The 24,953-nt window shown below is 42.0% G+C and overlaps 2 protein-coding genes across 53 annotated transcripts in view; one reads left to right on the forward strand and one right to left on the reverse strand.

Moving 5' to 3' along the window:
• LOC126456897 (proline-rich protein 2-like) overlaps positions 1–24,953 on the reverse strand; it is a 739,962-nt gene that overhangs the window by 394,657 nt on the left and 320,352 nt on the right. The window lies entirely within an intron of this gene.
• LOC126456902 (proline-rich protein 2-like) overlaps positions 1–24,953 on the forward strand; it is a 494,957-nt gene that overhangs the window by 42,098 nt on the left and 427,906 nt on the right. For 2 of the 20 annotated variants that reach the window (XM_050092796.1, XM_050092817.1), the window contains exon 1: positions 22,011–22,058. The exons of 17 other annotated variants lie outside the window; for them this stretch is intronic. In XM_050092796.1, the coding sequence (XP_049948753.1) occupies positions 22,020–22,058 (39 nt within the window). In that variant the 5' untranslated portion in view covers positions 22,011–22,019. Of the gene's footprint in view, positions 1–21,982; positions 22,059–23,840; positions 24,004–24,953 lie in introns of those variants that run through there. One more of the 20 variants, XM_050092795.1, reaches the window with a different exon arrangement.

Raw genomic sequence — 24,953 nt, forward strand, 5'->3', positions numbered from 1 at the left:
TGAAACAAATTATTTTCTTCAAACCCTTCTGGTATCTGTAATTCTAAATTTCTTTTGCCGTCTTTTCCTACTATTTCGCCTTCAATTTGTTTGACTTGCTATCGTAATGCCTCAACTTCCCTTTTCACGCGTTCATTAAATTTTCCCTGATTTTCAACATGCTTATTTATGTTCTGATACTCTTCGGTTTCTGCAAATGGTAATGGAGCTGTATCATCCGAATCTCTGTCCCCATGTAAACTAAGATTTGTCAATTTATCTGATATCTCCTCAACTCTTTCCGCTAAATCACCTATTTTTTCTTTCTGTTTATTTACGTCTTCCGTAAGTGTCGCGACTCGGGTTTCAGTATTGACACATTTGGTAGTTAACTATTCATGTTGTTGTGTTAGATTATTTATTCTGTCATTTGGTACGGATTCCTCGATTCTCTCAAATATTTCTTTCTTATCGTGTGCACGTTGTAAATTTAACTCTGAAAATTTTTGTACTATCACGCGATCTCTTTCTTCCTGTTCTCTATCCTGTTCCTTTTGTCTGATTTCTACTGCAATTAATCTATTATTGTAAGCATTCAAAATTGGTTGTACTTCTTCTCTGATTTCTTTCTTTAATTCATCTTTCATATTTTTGAAACATGTCCCTATTCGTGAGTCTAACCGTGTTTCCATTGTTCCCATATCAGTTTTTAATTCAGATCCCAAAGTTCCCATCTCGGTTTTAATTGTTCCTATTTGTGATCCCAGTGAGTCTAACCGTGTTTCCATTGTTCCCCTATCTGTTTTTAATTCAGATCGAAACTGCTCCATTGTTCCCATTTGTAAGTCTAACCGTGTTGCCACTGTTTTTAATTCAGATCCCAAATTTAATATTACACCCATCAACTGCTCCGTATTAAATGGTTCAAAATTCTTTTCGCCCCTAACATTTCCCGCAAAACTAACTTCCTTCTGCATAGCCCTAAAGCTATCTGTGTTCGATACTATTCCAGAATCTTCTGTCGTTAATCTCGGATTCTGTGAATTTTCTGATTGAGAAAAATTTTGAAATGGTTCCGGACTCTTTTCCCGACTTATTAAATTGTCTTCCACTTCATTATTCATCACACTGTTCTCCTGTGTTGGCGAGTTCGCCATGTTAACAATTTCGTCATTCTCACTATTCATCATTTTTCCTTTTTCATTGATCGCGTAATCATTTACAAAATATACAAAACTCGTCACTATATGAAAATTGCACACAATGACACTTTATCTCCAACAATACCATTCACACGAAATGTTTCCTTTAAACACGATTAACGAACAATTGAAATAATTGCACTAAATTGTCAAACGCGTATACAAGACAACAAATCAAATTCTGAGAAAAAAAATACCATTAGAATAATGACAATTACCAAATCTACACATGCAAAATAGACTACAATTACTAAACTACAAATTACTACAACAATACTACTGTCTACTATTTTTACAATCAGAAGAATTCCAAGGGACGATCCGAAGCAGCGGTCGCCACGTGCATGGGGGCTTAATTAAATAAGATTGAAAATATTTTTTAGTTTTTAGTAGCTGTAAGTCCGATTACGCTGTTTCGTAAACGGTTGGCCCTGACTAAAATTATTACGCTATCTGACTGCAAAGAACAACAACAAAGAATGAAACGAAATTTTCGTTAACACAATTAATTAATTAAGTCCCCAGCAACTATAAAACCTACAAAACCAAAGCACAAATGTAATTGTTCTGTGTGTGGGAGTGTGACTCAACGTACACATCTGGCACGGTTCTTCTTCAACAAGACAAGAAATTTCAAAAACATTTATACTGACGTGATAAAAGAAAATTACAAATACTATAATTGCGTAAGGAAAGCAGAATTAAACTCTAATACAAGAACACACGCCAGATGCTTTGTTGACTGAACCTGTAATGACGCATTATTTAGGACACTGAAATAAAAAGAAACGGAGTTAGTTACCTCATTTATATTGATGAAAATCACTCTAATTCTTACATTATATCTCACACCGACTCTCTACTATCACATCTCAACCAGAACTCTCCAATGTCACATCTCGGCAAGCACTGCCTACTAGCACATCTCAACAAACACTCTCTGCTACAACATCTCAGCACAGACTACTACGAGCTCTCGACAAGCACTGACTACTACGAGCTCTCGACAAGCACTGTGGAGGCGGCTTAATAATACTCTTTGGCGCAATCTCTGGCGCAGTGGCTCAGTGTAGCCACCTTTCACAGTCCCCTAGAACTTAGAACTACTTGAACCTAACTAACCTAAGGACAGCACACACATACATGCCCGAGGAAGGAATCGAACCTGCGACCGCAACGGTAGCGCGGTTGCAGACTGTAGCGCCTAGATTCGCTCGACCACTCCGGCCGGCCGCACTTAAAGGTATGGCTCTATGCAGAGGTGGAGACAATGATGAGCGTCTTTTCAAAAAGCAGTTGCTTGGCTCTTATATGTAACACGAATGCCAAACTTGAAAGAGAGGCTTAATTTCATTAAACAACTGTAACAAACAATTTGCCTGAAAGGATCAATGCCAGTAGCATCTACCTGACATCTAAATATGATTTCATAAGTAGCACCTACTTGAAAAGCAATAACGTACTTATGTTACATCAGGTGATGTGGATGTTAATTGGGTAGATCACGCTGCAGTCTGTATAAAAAAAAGAGTACCCTGTGGAGACACTAGGGGGTTTCGCATTGTTGGAAGTGCCACTTCACAGTCAGAATCGGGCTGCATATGGAGCCAGCAACCTTTGAAAACATGCATAACCAATACGGATGGAAATAGCTGAAAATCATAATGCATGAAGAAATCTAAAGGAAACCATTACCGTGAATCGAGATGAAATGGTTTATGGTGATGATAATAATCTCTTCATATTAATTTCTTCCCAACTGTAACATACGAACTGTTTTTGCAAATTACATGCTTTAATCCTTGTTACTGGTTACATTCCACGATGATTTGCCATATAAGTTGGATGTGGTGTAGAACCTACATTCCAGGATTACATCCGACATTAGACTGATGGTTTTATGCACGAAAGTATAGTTACAGTATGGCTAAAATACGCTTTACAACAAACAAAAATTGTCATCAAAGATTATGTGCGTCAATATGTGTATGATTATGAGAAATATTATATTAATGTGTGATTTGAGCTTCATTCCTGTGGCTCGTTGCTTCGATGTATGCCGTGCACCACCGGACAGTACCCAATTCTGAGGGACCTTTGAAGATTTCGTCTCGCTTAACTCATTGATTTGCTGATGTCATCGAGCTGCGAGATTGGTTACTGCAGTCTGAGCCCTGTAGTGACAACCTCTGTAGATGTACCACTTCCTTCAGCTCTAATGTAACGTCTAGCTCAATATCCTCATGACTTTGGAATGGGAAACTGCCCATAAAGGCGGAAGAATCAGCAATGATCAACAGCACAGGGATGCAGAAGGCAAAGGAAATCACTGCATTAAATACACGTAATGTGTATCTACAGGATATGTGGGATGTAATTGAAAAAAGTGTCACGATGATCTCTCCACTGGCAAAAGATTGCGGAATAGTCCCGCATTCTGATCCGCAGGAGGGGTGTGCCAAGGAGGAGGTGACCATGGGGAAAACATTGAGTAATAAACGAAACCATAATGTACCATGAGTCGAACTGTGTAATGTCAGAAGCTTGAATGTGGCAGGGAAGCTAAAAAAATCTGAAAAGTGAAATCTGAAGGCTCGATATAAATATAATAGGGATCAGTGAAGTGAAAGGGAAAGAAGTCTAGGATTTCTGGTCAGATGAGTATAGGCTAAGATCAACAGCTGCAGGAATTGGTATAACAGGAATAGGATTCGTTATGAATAAGAAGCTAGGGCAGAGAGAGTGTTACGGTGCACAGTTCACTAATAAGGTTGTTATTATCAGAATCGGCGGCAAACCTAAGCCAGCGTTGATAGTTTAGGCATACATACCGAAGTCGCAAGCTGAAGATGAAGAGTAGAGAAACTATTGAGCATATTAAAAGGGGAATGCACTAAGTAAAGAGAGATGGAAATCGAACAGTCATGGGGGACTGGAATGCAGTTGTAGAGCAAGGGACACGGGAGAATATGGGCTTGAATCAAGGAACGAGAGAGGAGAAAGGCTTATTGAGTTCTGTAATACGTTTCAACTGGTAATAGCGAACACTCTGTTCATGAATCACAAGAGGAGGAAGTTTACTTGGAAACGGTCAGGTGTAACAGAAAGATTTCAGTTACATTATATCATGATTAGACAGAGATCCTGATATCAGATGTTGGACTGTAAGGCAACCAGGAGTATACATAAACTCAGATCAAAATTTAGAAGTGATGAAGAGTAGCCTGGAGTTTAAGAGATTAGTCAGCAGGAACCAATACGCAAAGAAGTGGGATACGGAAAGTAAGGGCTTACGAGATGCGCTTGAAGTTTTCTAAGGCTATATCTAGAGCAATAAAAAACAGCTTTGTAGGCAGCACACTTGAAGAGGAATGGACATCTCTAAGAACGGGAATCATAAAAGTTGGAAAGAAAAACATAGGTAGAATGAAGGTGACTGCGAAGAAATCATGGGTAACAGAAGAATGACTTCGGTTGAGCGACAAAAGAAGGATGTACAAAAATATTCAGGGAAATTCAGGAACACAGAAATACAATTCCCTGAGGAATGAAATGAATAGACCGTGCAGGGAAGCTAAGACGAAATGACAGGAGGAGAAATGTAAAGAAATCGAAAAAGAAATTATTGTTGGAAGTACTGACGGGTAATGTACAATGTGTACAAGAGCCAAGACGGTAAAATATAAGTGGACGACCAAGAACGAGTTCTCGGAATAAAATGGTTGTAAGACCGGGATGTCGTTCGCCCCTACTGTCCAATCTGAACATGAAAGAAGCAATGATGGAAATAAAGGAAAGTTTCAGGAGTGGGATTAAAATCCAGAGTGGGAGGTTACCAATGGTATGATTCGCTGATGACACTGGTATCCCGAGTGAAAATAAGGAAGAATTAAATAATTAGCTAAATGAAACGAACTGTCTGACGAGTACAGAATGAGGATTGAGAGTAAATCGGAGAAAGACGAAAGCAATGAAAAGTAGAAAATTAGACCAGCATGTACTTACCACGAAGTAGCTGAAGTTAAGGAATTCTAGTAGCTAGGCAGCAAAATAAACAGTGACGGACGGAGAAAGGGCATCCCCGACCAAAATAAGTCTACTAATATCAAACATTTGCCTAAATTTGAAACATGGACTGTGGGAAAACCGGAACAGCAAAGAATCGAAGTATTTGGGATGTGGTGCTACAGACTAATGTTGAAAATTAGGTGGACCGATAAGATAAGGAATGAGGAGGTTATGCGCAAAATCAGGGAAGGAATATGGGGAAAACATTATCAAGGAGAAAGGACAGGATAATAGCACATCTGTTAAGATATCAGGGAATGACTTGCATGCTACTACAGCGAGCTGTAGAGATCAAACACTGTAGAGGAAGACAGAGATTGGAATACATCCAGAAAATGATTGAGGACGTAGGTTGCAAGTGCTATTGTGAGAGAAAGAGGTTGACACCGGAGATGAGTTCGTGGTGGGTTGCATCAAACCAATCAGAAGGCTGATGACTCAAAAGAAAACAAAAAAACCTGCATGTACAGAACCTCGAGAGTTGCCCATCTCCGCGCGGGATTAGCCGAGCGGTCTCAGGCGCTGCAGTCATGGACTGTGCGGCTGGTCTTGGGGGAGGTTCGAGTCCTCCCTAGGGCATGGGTGTGTGTGTTTGTCCTTAGGATAATTTAAGTTAAGTAGTGTGTAAGCTTAGGGACTGATGACCTTAGCAGATAAGATTTCAGACACATTTGAAGATTTTGAACAAATTGCCCACCCAGTCCGGAATTAACCCTCCAAGGGGGCTTCACATCATACCACACGCTTGTGTCACTGTGTCAAAGGTCGACAAAACATCATATTTACCAGTGTCGAGGGCTGCCAAATTGCGAGGCAAGCACTTCTCGCCGAAGGGCAGTTTTCATAGTTTGCTACTAGGCGGTATTGGCAGCGCAACAAGAGGTCCTGGGTCGCGAAGACCTACTTCTTTCCACAATAAACGTGAACGATAATAGATCTAAGATATCCTCGCTTCCAGATAGTACTTAGACCAATTCACGACCACCCGATGACAGTTAAAATATCCAGCCCACGCCGACACCGCCATGTCCACCACTGATTCGGACAACGCCCTCAGTCACCATAACGCCACTCACATATTTGTATTTTGGTTGTGGATATCGTAAAACTTTGCTTGAATTATTCTTCTAGTACATTGGCTGTTGACTGTTCCATGTCTAGACGGAAGAACTTCGATCTTTTGTGGAACTTTAACTCCATGAACTGATGGATGAACTGAACTGTTAGTTGAACATTGCTTCAAGACAGTCGCAACGAGACCCAGCATTTTCATTTTATGTTACCAACTTTTTTGTTTCTTAGCTACAGCCTTCAGACACTGACTTTCAGCTTGTCAATTTTGTAGTATTATTCGTTGAAATAGACAAACAGTGCTTCTTGGTTATGCCAAAAAACATTTTGAAGAATCTTTGACATTGTTTGTGACGCCTATGGCTGATCGTCAGCTATGATCATATGCCATGCAAGGGTAATGGCGTAACCTGTCGCAATCCAGTGAAGCTATAGGTGGCTGCAGGGAAGCCAGTGGTCATTTTTGTGCACAAAACCTTTTAGCACCCTGCACATCTCGCCTGCCAATCCTTCTTGTGAGCTGAGGCATGCGAGTATGCGTTCCAACACTGAAGGAAGTTGTGGTCAGCACCTGGCCTGATTACAAATATTCCAAGTAAAACTCAGATGCTCATAGAAGAATCGGACGAGCGTGCAAAATTCCGTTAACGTTTGACAGTTCAATATTTCACGGAATGACAAAGGCAGAGAGGTAAATATTGACACACATGTTGGAATTGAGAAACCAATAATCTACCAACAATTGACTTTTAGCAAAAGATAATGTTCTTGATAACAAATTCCCAACATGTCGGCCGTCATTGATCGCTAATACTCGTACAAGAGGGACAACGTTGTGTATAGCAGGATACACCACATCAGAACATGTGGTGGAAAATTGCCATCAAATATTGTACTTCAGCATCCCTAATAAGACGGTAGACTTGTGACTGCATGTAACCCCACAACCAATAATCACACGGACTGAGATATGTGGATCTGGGAGGCCAGGCACAACGAAAGTGGCGACTCAGCGCGCCATCCGCACTAAACGATGTGCGCAAGAGATTTTTCACAAGTGTAGCAATAAAGGGAGGAGCGCCACTCTGCAAAAAAGTGCTATCGTTCAGCAGATGTTTATCAGCCAGGCTAGGGATGATGCGATTCTGTAGCATATCGGCTTACCTTTCACCTCTCACGACTATGCTGCGCCACTAACTTTTTTCTGCCCAGTGTCCTCTGTTGTCCGGAGTTTTCAGTCGTAGTTGCTTTCAATGAAACCCCATGTCATTTCAAGTATTTTTGCCAAGTTTTAATTCATTACCTACATTATTCCGTGAGCTTGTGCATTTTCGAATGCAAACTTATCTTTGAGTCACCGTGTACAATACACTCGGGCCATTAAAACTGCAAGAGCAGGAACAGAGCAAATTACGAAATTTTACTTATATAGATACAGTTTAGTAGGAAAACACACACACAAATGGGAAATTCAAATTGTAGATCATTTAGAGAAGTACAGAGTGAAAAATTTTGTGGATTGAGTGCAACCTCTGGTAGTAACAATTGCTCATTCCAGCTAGGCATCGAATCGAACAGAACTTGAATGACAGACAAGGATTCGTCATTCTATGCTGCTTCAGCTACAAGGACAGAAAAAAAATCACAACAGTGGAAAATAATTAACGCAGGGTATTGAAATTTGGGGAATGCATTTGTCTGAGTAACATATTTAAGAGGTTAACATTGAAATATCAGTGGGTAATGTAAGCGTGAGATAATCCATTGCAAAAGGGAAATACAGGTACATTAATAACAGGTGTAACCGCCAGCATATTGAATGCAAGCATAGAATCGTCCATGCTTTGTGTTGTACAGGAGCCGGATGTCAGTTTCTGGAATGAAGTTCCACGTCTGTTGCACTTGGTCGGTCAATACAGGGACAGTTAATGCTATTGTCGTTCGATGATGTCCCATATGCGATCGATTGGAGACAGATCTGACGATCCAGCAGGCTAACGCAATATGTCCATGAAGGAGACGATATTGGGTTAAAACAGCAATATATGGATAAGCGTTATCCGGTTGGAAAACATCCGCTGGAATGCTGTTCATGAATAGCAGCACAACAGCTCGAATCACTTCTCTGACCTACGAATTTGCAGTGAGGATGTGTGGGATAGCCACGACAATGCTCATGGTGTCATATGAAACGACACTCCACCCCAGACCATAGCTCCAGGTGTAGGTCTAGTGCACGTAATGCACAGATAGGCAGCTTGCAGGCCCTCAGCTGTCCGCCTACTAACCAACACATGGCCATCACTCGCACTTCACCCTGCCCGCCAACGAGTTCTCGCTTGACACGTCAGAAATCGCACATGGCGCTAGTCTGAGGTATATGGAATGCATTCTACAGGACTCTTGGCTCGGAGCTGTCCTCGAAGTAATCACTTTATAGCAGTTCGTGGTGTCACAGTGGTGCCAACTGCTACTCAGATTTCTGCAGCAGATGTAGCACGAAGCGCCAAAGACATACGCCAAACACGATGGTCTTCCGTCTCGGTAGTGCCAACCTAGCTAGCGGTACCCAGTCAACTTGCGACTGTATAGTGTCGTGACCACCGCTGCCAGCAATCATGTACAGTAGCTACTTTACTGCCAAGTCTTACTGTAGTATCGCAGAAGAATCATTCAGCTTCTTGTAGCCCTGTTTCACGATCTCGTTTATACTCTGTAAGGTGTTAATATTGGCGTCTTTGTTGCCTTACAGACATTCTTGACGAACATCAACGCACCACGTCCAATCTCAAACGTAACGAAGGCTCACGACCACTACATCTTGCAGTTGAAGCAAACCTGATTTGCATAGTTGTAGTGGAGCTACTGGACCCACTAGTATGGAACTGGCGTGAAATCTTAATAGACAGCATTTGTCAGATGCAGAAGCATGCATGTCGCAAAACTCATTCTTGGTATTACGATTTCTTTGCGTCAGTATATATGTCAGAGTTTATCAATTGTGGTTGCTGGCCGTCTCAGCAACCCGTGGCCAGATGTTTCCAGTGGGTGAGACATCTGGAAAATGCGCTGGTCAGAGAAGCAGTCGAACACCGCCAGACATGACAGCGACATTCAGTGTTGTCTTGTGTTGTTAAAAAATTGCGTCATGGCCTCCTCAGAGGCAGAGAAATGGCACTAGCCTTAACACGTTAGTAATGTCATGCTTGCTGTCTAAATTACAAGCCACGTAAACCACAAGTTATCCTGTTCTCTGCCCAGAGATTCTCCATACAATTACGCCATGTGTTTGGCACTGTATGACGATTTCGAATGCAATCTGACAACATTCGTTCTCCTTGGTGTCTCAGTATACAGATATGTCTAACTTGATGTTTTCGCCGCCCGGAGTGGCCGTGCGGTTCTAGGCGCTACAGTCTGGAGCCTAGCGACCGCTATGGTCGCCGGTTCGAATCCTGCCTCGGGCATGGATGTGTGTGATGTCCTTAGGTAGTTAGATTTAATTAGTTCTAAGTTCTAGGTGACTGATGACCTCAGAAGTTAAGTCGCATTGTGCTCAGAGCCATTTTTTTATGCTTTCGTCACAACTGAAATTCGCCATAAGGACGACGTGGAGTCACCCCTCTGTCCGGTAATGATGTTGAGTGCCCACTGTCGGCGCACCTCTCGCTGCTGCCACCTCATGGGAAGTCTCAACAATGGTCGTCCTGCTGCCAGGCACTAGTGCTCTCAGTCTAGACACTTGCCTTGCTGTTTACGAGCCCATTTACCGACTGAGACTGCGAGACATGGCTGCGCTATCTTACACAGTCGACCAAGCGATGTGCTTGAACTCTCCAGAGCTAGTTATGAGAAGATGAAGCCGTTGATCCCACGTAATGTGTTCAGCCTCTCTCTCTCTTGAACCCATAGATTCCATATCTGCACGTCAGTCGTACCGATCACTGAGAGCAGGAATATCGCGGAACGATAAACTGCAGTTTTGAAATGCCATGATACCACCACTGTCGAATTCCAAAACATGCTGGTAGACTTTTCCCCTTCTTACGAGACGTATGACATCATCTTCATATGACAAATCAATCTTCAAATACGGTATCTGGTCCATATATGTAGAATGTATGCGTTGTTACTCCCACCTACTTTGTGAGTGTGTGCTGAAACACTTATCATCTGCGTATTAAGTTAGACTGTTCATTCCATTTAACACTACCTGTAGTTCTTTTTCACTTTCACTTAAGACTGTAATGTCATTAGCGAATCTTATCATTCATATCCTTTTACCTAGAATTTTAATTACGCTCTTGAAGCTTTGATTTTCCGTCATTGGTTCTTCATCGTACAGATCGAAGAATAGGGGCGAAAGGTTACATCCTTGTCTTACACTCTATTTAAATTTCACGCTTCTTTCTTGTTCTTCCAGTCTTATTGTTCCCTCATAATTTTTGTACATACTCTATAGTACTCGTCTTTCCCTATAGCTCACCCGGATTTTTCTCAGAATTACGAACATGTTTTTTCATTTTACATCGTGGACGCTAAAGTCAAACAGATCATCGTCTAACAGATCCTCATTTTCTTTTCCATTATTTTACATATTTATTATTTCATTAGTCCGGTCAGCAGCTTGGATGCATGAGCTGTCTACCTGCTTGTGCGATAGTTGCCCCACTTGTAGGCTCCTGCTTAAGAGTGATATTCCGACTGCATTCATAATGTTACCGTCTTTGCTTTTAATTTCGCTCAACATCGCTTCGGCTTCTTTCTTTGCTGAGTCAGTTCTTCCAACAATCATTTATTTTTCGATTTCTTCACATTTATCCTTAGCTTCCATGCACTTCCTATTTATTTCACCCTAAGTGACTTGTATTTCAGTATCCCCGAATTTCCGTGAATATATTTGTACTTCCCTCTTTCGTCGACCAACTGAACTATTTCTTGTGTTAGCCATGGCTTCCTCGCAGAGACCTTCCTTGTACCTATCTTTCTCTTTCCAGCTTCCGTGAATTCCTTCTATAACTGTCCTTTCCTCTACAATTGAATTGATTACTGAGCTATGCACTGATTCTTCGTCGCTAGACCCTTAAATGTTAGGCAACTCTTTATCATTACCAAATTGTGATGTGGATCTGAATCTGCTTCTTGGTACGCCTTACAGTCCAATATTTTGTTTCGAAATCTTTGCCTGATCCTGCTCTAACTGGAGTCTTCCTATATCTCACGGTTTATCCAAGTGCAAATCGTCCTCTTGTGGTTCGTAAAGAAAGTACTTATTTGCTGTTGCTAGCCGAAATTTATTGCAAAACTACCAATCCCATATTCTCCCGTAAAGTGTTCTTCTGCTCCTTCCCCTTCAACCGCAATCCAATCCTCAATTACTATTAGATTTTCGTGTCCCTTTACGTACTGAATTACCAGTTCAAAATTCTCATACAATTTTTCTATCTCTTCTAGACTTTCTAGCTTAACTAACATGTTCAGACTTCTGACATTCCACACCCCAACTCTTAGAACATCAATCTTTCATTGGTCATTCAATATTTTCTCACGGTCATCTTCCCTCGGCAGTCCTCTTCCGCAGATCTGGATGGGGGACTGTCCGAAATCTTTTGCTTACAGAGAGATCATCATGACACTTGTTCAGTACTGGTCTCACTTACTAGGGATACACATTACGTGTCCTTAGCGCACTGGTTTCCATTGGATTCTGCATCCTCATACCAGTGATCACTGCTGATTCTTCCGTCTTTTAGGGGCAGTCTCCTACACCATGGGGCGAAAGAGTGCCCTGGATCTCTGTCCGCACCTTGTAAGGGGTCCGTAGGCCCTTACTATAAGTTTGCACTCGGCACAGGTCGATAGGGCAAACAATCGATAGTGTCGTGTTGCGAGAGCGAGTGTAGAGTGGAGTCAGTTCCCAGGTTGCGGGCCGAGCCGTGTGGAGGCCTGTCGCTGTAGTGCAAGGCTTTATCGACAAAGCGAGTGGCCATCGCCGCGGTTTAACCCCTTTGTGTTAGAATAATACGGGAAAGTGAAAAAGTATAATTACGAGAGTGATCACTGATATATCTGTGCCGATATTTGTGGTTTCGCGTCTACCGCGCCGGCATCATTTGGATTGCAGTGTTGGATTGCATTTGCGTGTGACAATAATGAATAGCGAGGACTGCACACTACAATTTAATGTTATGTCAACCAGTCGTCTTCACTCACCAACTGACGTTACCACGAGTCGCGATGTTTTGACGTTTGAAGTGGGCGTGGCGCTGTACTGCCGCCAGAGCCACGTGAAGTCGCGCTGAAGATCTGTGGCGAGTCATCGTAGTAAACTGAGTTTCGCGTTAGGAAAAGTGCCCAATTACAGTAATTTCCGAAAAGTTTGTGAAACATACTCTGAAATATAGCATACTTATTGATGCATGTTGCGCAGTCTAAATGGTGACTATACAAATATGCTCATTGTTTTTGGGGATTTTACATTTATAGATTTAATGAATGGTGTGATTTATCTTATTTAGAACATTTTACATAAGCTGTGTATGTGAGAGTTGATATTTGAAGTTATTAGGTTTTGAGGGTTGTCATGTTCGGTATTCATACGTATTGTATCAATTTGGGATTAACTGAAGATACTGCAGGTACTGTTTGGTTAGTTTCATGGTAATTAGGAGTGTTTTGGGTTACTAGGGGTTACTTTATATTACTTCCTGTGCATTAAACATAAACCAAACATGTCTACTGAAGATAAGCAAGTTTGTGAGGCAGTAGTTGAAAGCAAAGGAATAGGACAGGAAGAAAGAGATGATTCGGGAATCAGTGATTATGGAGTGTCATTAGATAGCCCATTAGCACATTCAACTAGTTATCCCGAGACACCGGGACAAATGACGAGAAATAAGTCAGTTTCAATGGGTGCCGATATGTGGTCGGTATTGGCAGACTTGCTAAAAGAGGTTAAGGCAACTAGAGAAAGGAGAGAAATACTCCAAGAATCATTAGAGAAGGGTTTACAAGAAACTAACGCATCATTAGAGAAAGGTTTACAAGAAGCTAGAGAAAGGGAAGAGATATTCTGCAAATCATTAAAGGAAGATATACAGGAAACTCTAACACAAGAGCTCAAAACATTGGAAAGGAAGATAGAATATAATCTGAAGAATGAAATACAGGAATTAGAAGAACGACTGAAGATGGACATCAACGAGAGAGAGAGTAAGCTACAGAAGAATATAGACCAAGTCCAGGGAGACGTGGAGAAGATGGAAGGAAAGTTAACAAAAAAGATAGAAGACGATATTGAAGAAACGAAAACCGAATTGGGAGAAATAATCAATGAAGTGGAAACAAATTGCAATCATCGAATCGCCGAGGTGACGCAGATGCAGAAACAATGCAATGATGTGGTTAAGGGGATAGGAGATAGGCAAAACCAACTGGCTGTCAATCTGAGAAATGCTATAGCCGTGCAACGAGAAGAGGATAACAAGAGGGTTGCAATGGAGGTCAGGCAATTACAACAGGGAGTGCAGCAATTGGAGAGCAAGACAGAAGAAATTGATAAACGAATTAGCAATGCAACTTTAACCGTTGGGGAAGGTAGAGTCGTTACCTTGATGAACAGTGATAATCGGTACGTCCAAAATAATACAGGGCAGAAATTTAGACCGAAAGGAGGGTTGCACCCAATGATATTTATGAAATGGTTAAAAGGAGTTTTCCCAGCACATCTTAAAGACTCAGACAAGATTCAATTTGCAATAGATTGAATGGAAGGTGAGGCCTTCACTTGGGGAGTCAGGAAGAAGGAAGGGACTACTAGTTTTGATCAGTTTGAAGAGGAATTCTTGAAGAGATACTGGTCCAAAAGTCATCAGTGTGCAGCACTTGAGGACCTACTACACCACAAGTCACTTAGTACATGGAGAGGAACATTGAGAGAGTTTGCCGAACATTTGTGGGAATTGAACGAGACCTTGGAACAACCCCTGAGTGATGACGTAATGATATCTGCGATAAAAAGAAGATTGAACCGGAGAATGCAAGAAACTGTATCTAGGAGCCTAATTAAAGATAGGGAGGCCTTGATGGAGATACTGGAACAGTTGGAATCTGTTCGGTCACAGGAACACAATCAAGCTAATGATCAAAACCAAGAGAGAAGTAGTGACCAAAGGAATCATTTTGGTAATTCGTGTAATTATAGAGGAAGAGGTGGTGGCCATAGGTACAGGAACCATGGTGGTGAACAGCAATGGAGAAATAATTGGAGAAGGAGTGAAGAACCAAGAGATCATGAGAGAGGATGGGATAGGCGAATGAATGACACAGTGCATATAGAAGAGGCGGAGAGACCGGAAAACTGAATGACACACCAGATGAGGTCCGGTCAGGAGTGGGAGCTACAAGGACCAGAGTAAATCTACTAAGACACGACAATGGTGGAGATCTGAGAGAAGATCTACTGGAGGAAAGAAGTAGGATTCCCAAAGAACCCATGCTACCCATGATAGGGATCAAGCTATGTGGACTGAATATCGAGGCATTAGTCGATACAGGAAGTGAAGCATGTGCAGTATCCAAGAGGTTATATGAACAGGTACTAAAAGCAAACATTAGCTTGCCTAGTTTCCCGGTGAGCGGAGTGAGAATTGTGAATGCGTTGGGTGCAAGGAGAAACCTATTAAAGAACAAGTGTTGATTACCTTCGAGATAGAGGGAGAAGAATACGAAGCAACATTTTTGGTGGTGGCTGGATTGAACACATAAATTATTTTAGGGATAGATTGGTTGAATGAAGTTGATGCAGTAGTGAGTTTTGATGAAGGTACTATCAAGGTCAAAGGAAGAAAGGGAGAAGAGAAGAGATTAAAGTTTGCTGAGGGGAGTGCAATCGAAGAAGAGGAGGAATTCAGAAGGATAAATTTGTGTCATGAAGAGGAACCCACCATGGGATACGGGGAAGAGGAACTAGAAGAAGAAGTGTTGATATACCTTGAGGGATTAGCACGAGAGGATAGACATAAAGAGGATAAGATCAGTAAAAATTTCGAGGAGATGACACACCTAGATGAGGGGACTAAGAGGAAATTAGCCACAGTATTATACAGACGTTGTAAGGTATTTTCTCAATGGCCAGGTATCATGAAAGGGGTGGAGTGTAAGCTAAAGATAAAGAACCATAAACCGTTCAATATAAAACAGTATTCCAGTCCCCAGGCGAAACGAAGAGCAGTAGATGAAGAGATACAGAGGATGATAGACCTTGGTGTTATAGAAAGGGCCAACAGTCAATATAACAACCCCCTATTTGTTGTTGATAAGAAGGATGGAAAGGTGAGGATAGTTTTGGATGCACGAACAGTGAACAAAATCATCGAGCCAGAGCGGGACAAACCTGAGACTATAGAAGAACTGATTCAACAATTCCGAGGAGCAAAGGTGCTTAGTAGTATCGACTTAACTGCTGGTTGGTGGCAAATACTATTGGCCACAGAGTCCCGCCAGTATACAGCATTTACTTATGGAGGGAGGTGCTATCAATTTAGAGTGTTGCCATTTGGGCTTAATGTGTCAGTGTCTGAATTCATAAGAGCAATGGATAAGATACTAGGTGAAGAGTTACTTAAAAAGGTCACCGTCTACGTGGATGACCTCTTGATAGCAAGCGAGTCATGGGAAGAACATTTGAATAGATTGGATGCAATCTTGGCAGCTTTTGAAACCGCAGGGGTAACTGTAAACCTGGACAAGTCGGAATTTGGCAAATCAAAGATAAAATTCCTGGGCCATATAATATCCGAGGAGGGTATCTATTCTGATCCTAGTAAAATGGAGGCTATTAGAAATTTTCCGACCCCCCATAGTAAGAAACAGTTGCGAGCATTCTTTGGGGTTTGTGAGTTTTATAGAAAATTTGTCAAAGGATCTGTACTTAATGCCCCGAGTATGAGGGAATTGACCAAGGCGAGGATGCCGTGGCATTGGAGTGCAGAGTGCCAAACCGAATTTGAGAATATCAAGGAAGCACTATATAGTGCAGACATATTGTACCACCCGGATTTTTCCAAGGATTTTTATTTAGGAGCAGACAGCTCTGACTATGGACTAGGAATACATTTGTACCAAATGGAGAGGAGCGGAAATGGTGAGAGTGTAAGAACAATAGCGTTTGGTAGCAGAAGTTTAAATGCTTGGGAGAGGAAATATTCGATTACTGAAAGGGAGGCATTGGCAATTGTGTGGGAGTTTAAGCGTTTCCGGTATTATTTGGCCGGGAGGCATGTGAAAGTAGTGACTGACCATAAGGCCCTTACATTTCTGACCACAAGCAAGTTGAGGCATAGCAGACTGACGCGGTGGGCCCTGGCATTACAGGACTATGACTTCGAGATAATTTATGAACCAGGAGCAACACATATAATACCTGATGCTTTGTCAAGATTACCAGCTGACTCGAGAGGAATGTTGGTGGACAGGCCAGAAGGAGAAGGAGTTAGAATTAACCTGATGAAGGGAGTACAGTATGAAGAATTCATAAGGAAGTTCCTAAAGAATGTGCACAGGGAACAGACGAGGACGAGAAATTAAAGACAATTAAAAACAAATACAGGTGTGCAGGAGAGGAAAGAATTCGCACATTTTATTATATTCATAATGGGATACTTTATAAAAGAAACAAGGAGAGTGAGGAGAACTGTAAACTCTGCGTGCCTGAGCATGTGATAGAAAAATTAATTTGGTATACGCACTATAGTAATGCGCATTATGGACCGAAGAAGTGCCTGGAAAAGTTGAAGTTAGATTGTGCATTCAAAAACATGGGAAGGCGTATACGTAAGATACTGAGTACATGTGACACCTGTCAAAAATCCAAAACGACTACAGTACAGCACAAAGGATATATGCATACAATTATACCAACAGCAATTAAGGACATAGTTGCAGTGGATCTCTTTGGGCCTCTTCCGGCCTCACGAGGGAATCACACACAAATCTTAGTAGTGGAAGAACTGGTTTCCAAGTACATAAAATTTTACCTGTTGAAGAAAGCTACAAGTAGAGCCATCATTAACCATTTTGAGAAAGACTATTTTCAAAAGGTGTGTATTCCTAAGCAAATTTTGAGTGATAATGGGTCACAATTTAGGTCAAAGGAGTGGACAGAGATGCTAAATCAGCACAGAATAGAGAAAATTGCCATTTCTAGGTATAGGTCAGCTTCTAACCCTGCAGAACGAACAATGAAGGAATTGAACCGTTTATGCCGAACATACTGTCATAGGAAGCATGGTTCATGGAAAGAATATCTGGAAGAATTTGAGTGGGTCAGGAATCATCTCCCACATGATTCTACAGGGTTTGCACCATGTGAAGTATTGCTCAATCAAGAACCCGACAGTATTTTTCGTGAGTTGCTAGTCTACCCACCAGGAAGTTCATTGACCTGGGAAAGGAAATTGGAGCTAGTGGAATTACGTATGAAGGAGAAGGCTAGGAAAAGACAGGAAAGACACGACAAGCTAGTGAAATCTACAACTTACCGAGTGGGAGACTTGGTACTAGTAAAGGTTCATGCAAAATCAAAGAAAATAAACTCAGAAATACATAAATCAACCACGTTTATAAGGGACCATACAGGATTATAAAAATTGGTCATCCTAACTCTGTGGAGTTGGAATATGCACGGACAAAGAGAGTGCATGGTAAGGAACATGTGGAAAACATAAAAAGGTACTACTCACACGAGAACAGGGATAACCCAGATGAGGAAGGGGAACTCGATTGGGGCGAATGTCTGAAACGAGAGAGTTCAAGCTCCTTGATGTAGTTGGGTAGGACATGTTTAGAACATTCAGTTGTTAAACGGACATTTGAAAAACGGGAATGTTTATTTGCATTGTATTTTCTGATGTATTGTAACTAGAACTTCATATTTCATATCGACGATTACATGAGAATGAGTGTAAAACCTGTAGCAACTAATTTGTGATGTAATAATTCATATGTCATGCGTTCACGTAATAATTTTTGATTGTATGTTGTGTGTGACATTCAATATGGACTATAGAGGGTTATTGCTGCTTGATAAAAAAATTGTAATTTGGACAATGCCATGTTTGTGAGATGTAATAACCTTTTGTAGAATATTATTTTGGAGGCAGCCCACTACCGGAGTCGAGGGATTATTTAGTGAATTGTCATTTCATTAATTATTTACACTGTGTGTTTTGTTCAGATGTAGCAATGTCTAATTCCCTTGCCGATTCTTTTACACCAGAGGCTCCAAAGAAGTTTTCGAGGGCGGGGATGTAAGGGGTCCGTAGGCCCTTACTATAAGTTTGCACTCGGCACAGGTCGATAGGGCAAACAATCGATAGTGTCGTGTTGCGAGAGCGCATGTAGAGTGGAGTCAGTTCCCAGGTTGCGGGCCGAGCCGTGTGGAGGCCTGTTGCTGTATTGCAAGGCATTACCGACAAAGCGAGTGGCCATCGCCGCGGTTTAACACCTTTGTGTTAGAATAATACGGGAAAGTGAATTTACGAGAGTGATCAGTGATATTTCTGTGCCGATATTTGTGGTTTCGCGTCTACCGCGCCGGTATCATTTGGATTGCAGTGTTGGATTGCATTTGCATGTGACGATAATGAATAGCGAGGAAGCCTGTGCTGAGATTAGCCGTTATTAAATATGTATGACGAAGGCAGTGGCTGTCTCCTTCTTTTGTGTTTTTGAGACGAAAATAGGTTCTTGATTAGTGAAGCTGTGTTGGCGTTTCTTCTTGTCACCGGACATTTCATTATTACAGCATTTGAGAAGGACAAAATGGAATGTAACAACTCCGTAGCAGTCAAATCCGATTGCCAGCCCCATAAGGTACACGGTCACATTAATTAATATTTATTTGGGCTGCAATTCAGAGCCCGATCGAGCGGGATACATAAATCGGAGGTGTTACAACCTCCACCCTCTTTAACAATGAAGTTGGCAGAACAAGGGTGATTTCTTATGCCAGATTTATTCGGCTGCCATTGCTGATGATTTTTATTCATTTTTTTTAAGTAGTGGAGAGGTTAGCATCTGGAATCCAAAACTTTCTCATTGTTAGTCAAAAACTCTATACTTTTTTCTTCCCACAGAGTCTTTTATTACAGATGGCAGCGAGGCATCCTTTTTTTCCTGATTATAAAGGAAACTACAAGAGAAGAAGGATCTATTTGTCACCATCACTTTGACCCTAAAAGAAAAAGTAACAATAACGCCACTTCAGACATGTACCCCTAACTACGCCTATTCCAATAGCTGTACCTAAACATAACAAAGGTGGAAAGGAAAGGAGCGAGAGGATATCATATGTTTGTAAGAGAGGTTTTTTATTCTAATGATCAGGTTGCGTTTTAGTGGTTTGTTTATGTATGTAGCAGAGCAGAATTTTTCTTTCTTCGAGTGAACTCACTGTGTGAACCAATTCACACAGTGACTGTTCGCCTGCCGGTAATACACATAATCTTGGAACATAGGTATCATTTGTGGTGTAAGTCTGTCAAGAGTGGCACGTGTGAAGAATGCCAGAATTCGCTGGAGCAGATGCCAGACATCTACTGCTGGAGATCTCCGCCCTGCAAAACGGAGAGTCGGCGAGATGAACTTTGTGGAGACAGGAACGATTGTTTACCGTTGGCGGTGACATACCACACGGAACGTGCAGTAGTGTCAAGACAACGGACGTTCGCAGCCCACCATATATGACGCCTCCTATAGATCGGATACTTCTGTTCTATCACACTGGAGGGGCAGTGCCTGCAACTCGTATCAGGAAAACCAAACTGAAAACTGTAAGATTTGCAGGATATGTGATCGCAGTGGTTAGCACACTGGACTCGCAATCGGGAGGACGACGGTTCAATCCCGACTCCGGCCATCCTAATTTAGGTTTTCCGTGATTTCCCTAAATCGCTTCAGGCAAATGCCGGGATGGTTCCTTTGAAAGGGCACGGCCGATATCCTTCCCCATGCTTCCCTCACCCGAGCTTGCTCTCCGTCTCTAATGACCTCGTTGTCGACGGGACGTTAAACACTAATCTCCTCCTGCTCCAGGATATGTGATAAGGATGAATGTGGATAGTATGAAAAAAAGAGAGTGTAGGGGAAGAATAGTATGACGAGCCATGAGGCAAGTAGAAGTTGGGTTGTTAAGTATTGGTCGAAATTGCGGATGAAGTTTGGAAACTAAGGCGGCAAGTGCACATATATATTTTTCAACGCACCAGAGATCGATGACAGAGAAGGCCAGGAATACGACACAGGGTCACCAGTGGAGCGGACAAAATGACACTGACGATCACGAAAGAAGGGCGGAAGAGAAGGATGAAGAGGATATATGGGTAGGAGTAGAAAGCGGAATTCATGACGTGGCTACATGTGGTGCCACAAAGGCCGAAACGAAAGGAAAAGAAGAACATTCCTCATACTCTAACACGTTAAAAGAGCTTGGCTGTGCCATTTTCTGTGCACCAGGAGACAAATTTGCAGGAGTAGTTACGAAATATAGATTAGTAATTATATATCGAGGATTCGCGATAGTTTAATGCTAGTTCAGCATAAAAATATGCCAAGGAACCTCTGTTCTGCGGCTGAGGATGGAAAGAATGATAGGGAGTTAACTTCACGACAACGTGTTAGGGACAGACCACAAGCTTGAAATGGAAAAAACCTGGCCAGTAACTGTGGCGTGTTTTTAGCACAGGAACCACATCAGCATTCATCTTTATCGCAACCACGGACGACGTAACTCTATACGGTGGGCCAGGGTTTTTAACCACAGTCTTCGCAGTCCTGAACACCTGCAGAACCGTGGTTGCTTTATGCGTTTCAGAATGTCTATCCTACAAATTGCATTGATGATTTACTTCAAATATAAGCTTCTACAAGGAAGCTACAGGTATATTAGTCATTTAAACGGGTGATACGGCGGTAGCGGACCATACACATACTTCATGAAGTCACATATGTAAGATAATGTTATACGTCATCCTGTCGATGTGACAGATAATCTCCCAATTTACACACTGGAGTTAGGTTTAGCTTTGAGAATCAGCAGGTCGATGAAGGAGTGTGCGGCGAAAGACGACTTGGTTGGTTGGTTGGTTTTTGTTAAGGGGACCAAACTGCAAGGTCATCGCTCCCGTCGGATTAGGGAAGGATGGGGAAAGAAGTCGGCCGTGCCCTTTGAAAGGAACCATCCCGGTATTTCCCTGAGGGGATTTAGGGAAATCACGGAAAACCTAAATCAAGATGACCAGACGAGGGATCGTACCGTCGTCCTCCCGAATGCCAGGCCAGAGTGCTAAACACTACGCCACCTCACTCGGTAAGGACGACTTATCTCTTGTTCTGTCAGGGCGCAAAAAGTTTCATGTACGAGTACTCTCGTCATGCCTTGTTGGTTCTTTATTTCTTTGAGGCAGACATCTAGGAACAAGCGGGTGTCGATGAAAAACTGAGCGACAGTAAGATATTCAGTTCGTCGCAGCTGTGCTCTGTGACCTTGTGATATAACCAGATACTCCACTGCCACATTTAGACTGCAGTCTCTGCTCGTCCCTTTGTTGAAGAATCACGGAATCACGAGTACTCCACATCACGCAGTGGCGAGTCTTTAAAAGCTCTGCAGCCCATGTTCACAAAAACACTTCCATCACCATGAGGGCGACAGTGGCAGCTCTTCTCCTGTGTCTTGTGGTGAGTAGTAAGGACTGAGACTTTATCGAAATTTGTGCTCAACGTATCTTTACTGGTACTTATTTCTATATTATCTTGCAAACACTGTATGCTTGAAAATGTACCTACAACATGGTATTCTCGAATGTAAGGGTGGAAAATTATTTCTAACATTTTCGGATCTGTAAGCGACTTCAAATTAGTTCTACACGCAAAAGTTAAGAGAGTGTATGAGATTGTTAAAAATTTCTCAACTACGCATGACTCGTTATAAGCTATACATTCATAATTTCACTAAATAATCGGCATCTTTCCTCATATTGGACAAATGTTTGAGAGGGAGACAGTTGCAATCACTGTCTGACCATTCACACGCGATTAAGGGGGATTTCCTAAATCGCACGACATCAATCCAAAAAGATTCGACAAAAAATTAATACAAAATGCAGGAAAATTAAGATGTTGATTTCAACGCTCTAGGTGTTCTACATCCCCTCCCCTATCCCACCTGATTACAACGCACAGAACATTCATACACCCATGAGTAACTGTCAGTGAAGTCTGTCTTTCACAAGTTGTTCAACTGGTGTGTCCCATTGATTTGAATATCAGTTATGTCGTCAAATCGCTAAAACTTCATATGAACTTATGCATTTTATCATTTTGCGATAGCTTCGATTTCATAACACCAAATCTGATCACCCGAGATGACTTGTTCTAGAAAAGAATTGTCCACGTGTTTGATTTCAAGCTAGTCACGGCATGTGCCCAGGCATAGTTGCTTTCGTTCAAGAGACAACCCGAATGGGACAAACCTTGTACAGACTTTGCTTCTCTTCAAGAAATTCTGAAGAAAGCCTGAAACACTTAGAGATTTTGCTCCATTGCGATTTCTGAGGCAACAGTGATTACACCGTATCGTCGCAAGTCGACGTTACGGGAAAACCGCAACAACAAAAAATAATTAATATAGAGTAAAGAAATTTCGGGAATAGATTTAACTACGTATCATATTTAAATCATTTTCATTGCAAGACGACAGGTCAGTGTAAGTGCGAGATAAGGTATCGCAAATATGAAATGTTGGTACATTAATAACCGGCGTAACCGTCAGACTGTTGAATGCAAGCACGCAAAGGCGAATGCATTGTGTTGCACAAGTGCGGATGTCAGTTTTTGGGATGGCGCTTCGCGCCTGTTGCACTTGGTCGGTGAATACGTGGACGGTTAATGCTGTTTGTGGACTACGATGGAGTTGTCAGCCGATGACGTCCCATACGTTCTCGACCAGAGACAGATCTGGCGATCGAGAAGGCCAAGGCACAGGTGGACACTGTAGAGCATGTTGGCTTACAACAGCAGTATGTGGACGAGCATTGTCCTTTTGGTAAACGCTGTTCATCAATGGCAGCACTGCAGGTCGAATCACCAAACCGATGTGCATACTTCCAGTCAGAGTGCGAGGGATGACCACGAGACTGCTGGTGCTGCCATGCAGAGTGGCAGTCCACACCAGACCATAATTCCAGTTGTAGGTCCAGTGTGTCTAGCACGGCAATTGATAGGCTGCAGGCCCTCGCATTGCCTCCAGCTAACCAACACACAGCCATCACTGGCACTGAGGCGAAATCAACTTTCATCAGAGATCACAACAGACAGAATAGTCACACATCATAATTTCTGCGATTTATTGTCTTTGTTTCAAAACTACATTAGCGGAATCTTAATCTCCATTCAGATGGAATACCACTTAATTTCCATCTACATGTATGACGTAGTTCACAATATGACATTCAAATACAGGTATCAGCATGCCGCAGCCAAGAGACTCCGCCTGGCCCTCCTGGACCAACTGATGGGCCACAACCAACTGGTCCACCAGGCCCACCAACCGGAGGTCCTGATCCAACAGGTCAACCTACTGGAGGTCCTGAACCAACTGGACCACCAGGCCCACCAACTGGAGGTCCTGAACCAACTGGCGAGCCCCAACCAACTGGAGGGCCACAACCAACTGGTGGGCCTGAACCAACTGGACAACCAGGGCCGCCTCCCCTGTTTTAGAGTGGTGTTTTCTATTGGTGCAAGATTAGCGCATCTGGGAACGTTAAAGGATTTCAGTTTTTACCTTTGTAGTTGACTTTAACCGAATTAATTGATGGAAGTGTTCTTATGATTCATAAAAACCAATTCTGATTAAACTAGCAGTGAAAAAGCTCCATTAATGTTTTATTTACTGTGTGCTGTACAAGAAACCAGTTCTCCAAAAATATGGTACCAATATTTAAAAATTATTACAGGAGTTACTATCGGTTCATACCTCATCAAATTCTTTACCACTTCATTTGCAGTTCCAAAAGATGCTGTACGTTGCCGAAGGTGTCCGTGTTACAGACTACGTGCACTTCATGAACTGATATGTGCAAATATCATACTCTGAGAAAACACTCTTCTCATCTATAGAGAGCCCTGTGAAAGATTACTGATACATAACTTTTGAACGAACACTATTTGATGCTCTGTAATACAACTTACGATTTAAGATGGTTTCCTTGAAGCCTATTTACTCCTCCTTCAGTTATATATTTTTTACCTCTTTTTATGTATGGGTATTAGCAAACATTAGTTTGATAGTGTGATTCTTAAATTTAATGATGCTTCTGTTATTTGATTAATAAGTTGCCTCCTACAACAGTATTTATCTGGGATCTGGACTTTATGTTTCGTAGATAACAGCATCTAGAACGAACATTAGCCGCAATTCAGCGTAACACCAGCAGTAGCAATGGCAGAAGGGAAGGGTACGTACCCCTTTTAGACCGTTCGTGCTGCCAGTTACAGGGAACCTGTCGCTAATGAGAAATTAAGCTTCCTTCATGAAGATATGAATATTAATCATTATAAGTAGATGGTGTA

Source organism: Schistocerca serialis, chromosome 2, assembly GCF_023864345.2.
Source record: "Schistocerca serialis cubense isolate TAMUIC-IGC-003099 chromosome 2, iqSchSeri2.2, whole genome shotgun sequence".
Taxonomy (NCBI): Eukaryota; Metazoa; Arthropoda; class Insecta; order Orthoptera; family Acrididae; genus Schistocerca; species Schistocerca serialis.